At 37.0% G+C, this 6,021-nt stretch overlaps 1 protein-coding gene across 2 annotated transcripts; it reads right to left on the reverse strand.

Annotated features, from left to right (window-relative positions):
* Positions 1-2,332: 2,332 nt before the first annotated feature.
* dynlt5 (dynein light chain Tctex-type family member 5) lies at positions 2,333-4,849 on the reverse strand. Of its 2 annotated transcripts, none has more exons than XM_038718508.1 (5): positions 4,597-4,849; positions 3,778-3,913; positions 3,451-3,542; positions 2,832-2,956; positions 2,333-2,747 (listed from the first exon to the last, which is right to left on the reverse strand). In XM_038718508.1, the coding sequence occupies exons 1-5, from the start codon at positions 4,700-4,702 to the stop codon at positions 2,544-2,546; spliced, it is 663 nt and encodes a 220-aa protein (XP_038574436.1). In that variant the 5' UTR covers positions 4,703-4,849; the 3' UTR covers positions 2,333-2,543. The 2 variants fall into 2 exon arrangements, with proteins under 2 accessions (XP_038574436.1, XP_038574437.1); XM_038718509.1 differs by lacking the exon at positions 4,597-4,849 and adding an exon at positions 4,030-4,133.
* Between the last annotated feature and the right edge of the window lie 1,172 nt (positions 4,850-6,021).

Below are 6,021 nucleotides of genomic sequence, written 5' to 3' on the forward strand. Positions count from 1 at the left end.
ATCCTCACTGAAAAAAGTAAAATCGCAAGAAAAAGATATATCCAGGCAACTACTGTTTGATAAATCTCCCCCCTGTATCAAATGAGGCTTTCTTTTTTCTCTACTTTACCCTTTTTACTTGACTATTTTTGTCTGTTTATTGTTTTTTGTTTGTTTTTTGTTGTTCGGTGTTGTTTGTAAGTACTCTTTCTTTCATTTGCACAGACAGTGTATTGTACCCATTTTTTATATTTTTTTGTCCCCTACAAGAGTTTTGTATGTATCTTGTCAATAAAAAAACATGTAATGTTATGTGATAATATTATAATAATATGCCATTATAAAACATATATAAGTTTTAAAACAGTAGTTATACCCCGTATTTTGGAATGATTCAATACATCTAAATCAATTCAATTCAATGCATTGATATGTTCTAAAAAGAAAAAACTATTTGCTAGGAATAGGTAGGCCTATGTGTGAAATGTGTTAGACTTAAACTAGGTATTAGTGAAAATGGCACTCATGTTAATCACTCTCTTTAGACACTTATATTTAGAATTTATAAGAATAGAGTTCCAAAAACAAAAACAGAGCATAGGCGTATGCTGTTTCAGGCTTTCAGTTTTATTCTCCCATCATAATATTGATCCATTTACTGGAAAAAATCTAGGGGACACAAAAAAGAACAGAGCCGTATGCTTTTTCAGGCTTTCAGTTTTAGTCTCCCATCAGTGGCATTTATAATATTGATCCATTGACCATTTACTGGAAAAACTAGAAGGCACATCCTGAAAAGATATCTCTCAAACATTATCTAATTTAACCAAAGATGTCAAGTTCATAACAATACAGATTTCCAATAAGACTTTATATTCACTTAAAATACCACAGTCAAAGTATTAAAATGGTCTGTTGTGTATACTGTGACTTCACATGTCCAGGCAGCAATGCTGATTACATAGGCAAAACTCAATGCAGCTTTATATCCAGATTAAGGGAAATTGATCGAACATGTTCAGAGTATATACTGGGACATCTTACGTTTTTTTTAATTCCATGCCATAAGCAGATCTTTATCTAACATTAAAGATGGCTCAGGTCAATTGAAGTGTCCTAGTAAGCTATGCCAGAGAGTCAGCATGTACAATCCCAGAACTCTGAAACTGGCAAAATTAAATGGAATACTGCCATAATCAATATTTTTAATTACACCTTTACAACTCCTACAAAAGCCCAAAAGCGAGGTCCCTAGTGGTCACAGGGATGAGACAAGTTCATTTTACGATGTAACAAGTGTTTAAAGTGACTCAGACTGACTGAAAAGACCTGTCTCGTGTTCAAAATACTATATTTAAATTAAAACTGTGATCAGCTGGACTTTTGTACAGCAGTGTGGACTCATACATACATTTCTAATACACACTATATTTTGGTGTTTAGCATCACCACCCCCACCCACCCGGTAATGACTATTTCAACTCTATTCCGTGACACAGTTCAATTTGACAGCAAGTGTACCGGTTAATGCAACGGACTCTTCTTGGAATCACTGATTTATGTTCATGATAGTGGGCACACACTCCACTATGTTGCTATGTAGAGAGCCATCACTTCAGTTTGATGTAGGGTAGAGATATCTGAAGCGATCCATTATGCAACACTTTACTTAATCCATGGCAATAAAAAACCCTGCAGTTCGGAAATAAAAGACCATTTCTTTCTCTTTAACATTTACGAAAATGTAGTCAATCAAGAACCTGAGAAGACTTGGTGGAGTGTGTGACATCATCGGAGACGCTGTATAAAAGGGTTGATCAGGACAGATGTTTTCTGAGAAGAAACAACATGAGATCCTTACTCCTGCTTGCGACGCTGCTGTGCATGCTGTGTGTAGCACAGGTTCAGACACAGGAAAACACGCTGAGGCTGTGCGGCCGGGCATTTCTGCGGGCAGTGGTGTACACCTGTGGAGGATCAAGGTGGAGAAGACTGATGGGAGAAGAGCAGACTTTGCAAGATGGTGAGTAGACAGTCACTTGAACTTATCTTTGTAGCTTTGGGGTTAATTTCACGAGAACAATTACAGAATAGCAGCCTTGACTTCTGGTAAACAAAGGGTGGTATCTTTTGGCAGGTAGCAGGGAGCCAAAACTGAAGACGACAGATGTGCCAGCAATTGACCGTCATTGGCGGGACCAAAACCAGGCACTACTATCAGTGTGCTGTGAACAAGGCTGTCGAAGGAGCGACCTCTCCATGCTCTGCTAGAGGGGAACATCCAAAGGGGCTCATCATCCATCGGCCACAATCATTCTTAGTTTAAAACAAGTTTAAAACATCTTCAGAAGATTGTTGTTGATGTGATTTCATTTTCCATGCTAGCAAAAATAAAAAAACACCATGAATTTTGGTTACAAATTCTTGTTTTATCATTTTACACATGGCAAAATATACAACACAGATAAAAAAACTCTTCAACAGCAGTAATCTTTTCAGAACTGTGAGAAATGTATGACTAGTGAGCCTTGTGTTCTTATCAGAGTATTCAATGTCTACATGAGTCACTCAAAGTAAACAGCGTAGACAGTTGCCACACCAAACAGAGAGCTGTTTTTGAAGGAGTAAGAGGCGAAGGTGTCATTAGATGCATCCCATAGACATCGGCTGCTGATTTGCATGCTCTGCCCGGTGAGTTGTCCGATGTGCACAAGGACGACAATCTTATATCGGGGAATCATGAGGTCCTTCACACGTGCTCTTATCACCTGATAGGGGAATACAAAGAATGAAACTAATAGGACAGAATATTCAAAAGATGTTGCATGAATGAACTTTTCAGTTTAATTTACCTCACAAATTGTTTTGGTCATTTTTTGAGACCACTCTACTTCATATTTCTCCTCTTGGAGGTAACTGGTAAGTACATCCTTCAGTATGTCGGTGACAGCAGGAACAGGGAAGCGTTTGTAAGGTCCTGTGGTCCAAAAACAAAGACAAATAAGTTGTTCCCCTTATGCAATTGCTTTGGTTAGTGAAAAATAGTGTGACGCATTCATTTGAAATTGAAAAGCAAAGCACATCAATCGAAAAGCTATGATGGATTAAAATCAATTAATATTGCATTAATATTCTTGTCTTGTTCAGCTTTCACCACTCAAGAACCAGTAGCATGCACTAAGCTTTTGTAGTCTGACGCTAAACAAATGTCATTATTTAAGTGCCCTTGTGTAAGGTTGTAGTAAGGCTGAAGTACTGACATTAATCAAATCAAAATAAATAAAATGATTCTCAGTCATCCAGGTCACAGTTATCCAAGGTATCCTGCAAGTATATTCAACGAAGGCCAACTTGAATAAATTGTAAAAATTTTTTTCTAAATCTTTTAAAGAATCCAACTTAAATCAGTGCTGTATTAAACTACAGTACATCTGTAGTTGGTGATTGTTATTCAGGCGAATGTTACTGTACCCATTTGATAGGTGTTCTCCATTGTTACGGGCATCCGAGCGTTGTCATCATGGTGTCCTAGTTCATCCACACACGAAACAGTACTTATAGAGCTGTAAGACATGAACACAGTGTAGAAATTGTCAGTAAAATGGCCCTGCTATGAACATAGTGTGGTTGAATAAATAATAATTTAAGAAGAGCTGACTTGAACTTCTCATCCAAACATATGGTATTAGGTATGCTTTCTGAATATCAGTCATAACCTTTGCCAGTTAGGTATGATTAATAAAGATGAAAAGACAATAATGACTAAAGGTGGCCCATATTATTACATAGAGTACTCACTCCTTAACGTTAGTCCTGCCAGTTGTTTCCTTGCCTCTGACTCCCTCTGAGGGAGCCTTGCCTGTCCTCTTCTCTCTTCTTTGAGTTTTGTCTTTAAGTAGATCCGACATGACAGCTTCCCCTTCCTTTAGCTTGTCTTTACAGGAGGATAACACAAATACATAGACTGTAGAAAAGTCAAAGTCAAGGGCAAATTGTACATCAGACCCATTGCAAGACTGGTATCCCTTCCTCAAATGGCCTACCCCGAACCTGCTTAGACTGGTAATGGTTGATTATCAAATGTGTTACCACATTTGAGGGGCAGCTGTAGAAAATCCTCCTTCCTTCCCTTTTAGCTGTTCAATCGTCTGTCAGTCGATTATTTAAGTGGAAATTGGTAAAGAACAATAAACTGTATGGCTCTTATCTCTGGTCTTCATACTTCTACAGGTGTGCCAATGCAGAGGCTCTATCTTATATAAATTATCCAGCTAACGTTAAGTTACCACAAAATCAGGACTTCTACATAGACGTTAGCTCAATTAATATCCAGTTAAACATATATACACAATAATACAGTAGCTAACCCCAACACTACACCGTGTATCAAATACATAACGTTAATAAAAAAAAGTTAAAAGTTAAAACAAACATTGCTACGCTAGATTTCCTGGGTAACGTTGACGTTAGGTTAACAACACCACAGGTAACTTTTTTACGCTAGCTGTTTGGACTTGCCCACGATTATTTTGGTTAACTATGTACAAGTGTGTAGTATTACAGATAAAGTCGCGTTATATGGGTACAGAAACATGACTGAGGGAAACACATTTTTACCGATTTCAGGACCTCTTGGACCGAGAAGAAGAGAGTGGCCCCGCAGAACTTGGTGTTGCCAAGGCGACCATAAACCATCAGTCAGTGGGAGGTTTCCTGCTGGCATGAACCTGTTTACACAGTCAACTACACTGCTTCATACCTGTCAACACTCTCGTTTATCCCATATTTTACCATTCTTTCCCGGTGTCATCCCGTTTAAATATTTTCCCGTATTTTATACCTTTCTAAAAAAATAAATATTTGCTACGCTCCCCTCCGGTAAAGCAGGTGGCAGTAGCAGAACATCAGCTGTAACAGTGACGGGAAGAAGAAGAAGAAGAAGAAGCAGAAGAGCAGCGTGAGTGGTGCAGGGTGGATGGTGCGTTGCTCTACAGAGTATTTTACCCGCATATTGCCCTAAAAATAGATACGTGCGAACCAAAATAATAGGATATGCGAGTTAAGACGGCAACCTATAGTAATTCTTATAAAAATTGACAAGATAGTACTTAACATTATAATAAAAGAAGAATAAAAAGAATAAACTAATCCACAAAAACGAAACTGGATTTAATATAGTGGCCTAGTGTTAAAGTGTATATGAAATTATAATGAATATAGTAACTATAAGTAATATATTAACATTAGCCTATACTAAATGGTCTATACTATGAAATTAACAACAATACTTTTGTTAAATGTTAGAAACGTAATATAGCCCATATGAACGTTTCAAAGTGTTTGCCATTTGATGCATATTCTTCTTTGTGTTTATGGCATTTTGAATGCAGTGTTTCATTTTGTAAGAGATAGGCATTTTGCATTTTGTGGGTGTAGTTTTGGGAATTTTGTGTAAAGTTTTGAAAAGGAGACATTTTTTTGAAAATGTGTGTAAACAGTTGTAATAAACTGTAAATAAACTACATCTGCAGATGAAAACCTTGAGATGTGGTTGTAAGCTCCTGAAAGAGCTATTAAGTGGACTTAAATTGAAATAATTCTACACAGCAGTTGATGACATGATCTTCATCAGCATGGAGTTGGTCCAGCTGTCATGAATTGACATGTTCAGATTAATTTAGCTTAACTATTTACAAGGTCAAGAATGAACTTTGAACCTCAGCTTTTAAGCCAACATGGGCATGTATTACCCTGAAGAAATTGGCTAAATGGACCTTGTGGTGAGATTGTTTCCTCAGCTAGATTAATAATATTTTGTTCCCATACCCTATGGGAACAAAATACACCAACGGAAATCAGGCTGAGTGACTCACTTTTACAGGAAAAGTCATTTTACAATCTGGCTGATATCTCTAAAGTATACTTTTATATCTTTCAACAAATGAGAGGGAGATAAATATCTCATAGTTCCTCTTCTTTATTACCAAGTAAAACAGGTATTACATTATATTGATTTTTTCATATATTTACTTTCAAAATCTT

This window comes from Micropterus salmoides, unplaced genomic scaffold, assembly GCF_014851395.1.
Source record: "Micropterus salmoides isolate LMB-PRFRI ecotype aquatic unplaced genomic scaffold, ASM1485139v1 Ms_hic_scaffold_14, whole genome shotgun sequence".
In the NCBI taxonomy this organism is placed as follows: Eukaryota; Metazoa; Chordata; class Actinopteri; order Centrarchiformes; family Centrarchidae; genus Micropterus; species Micropterus salmoides.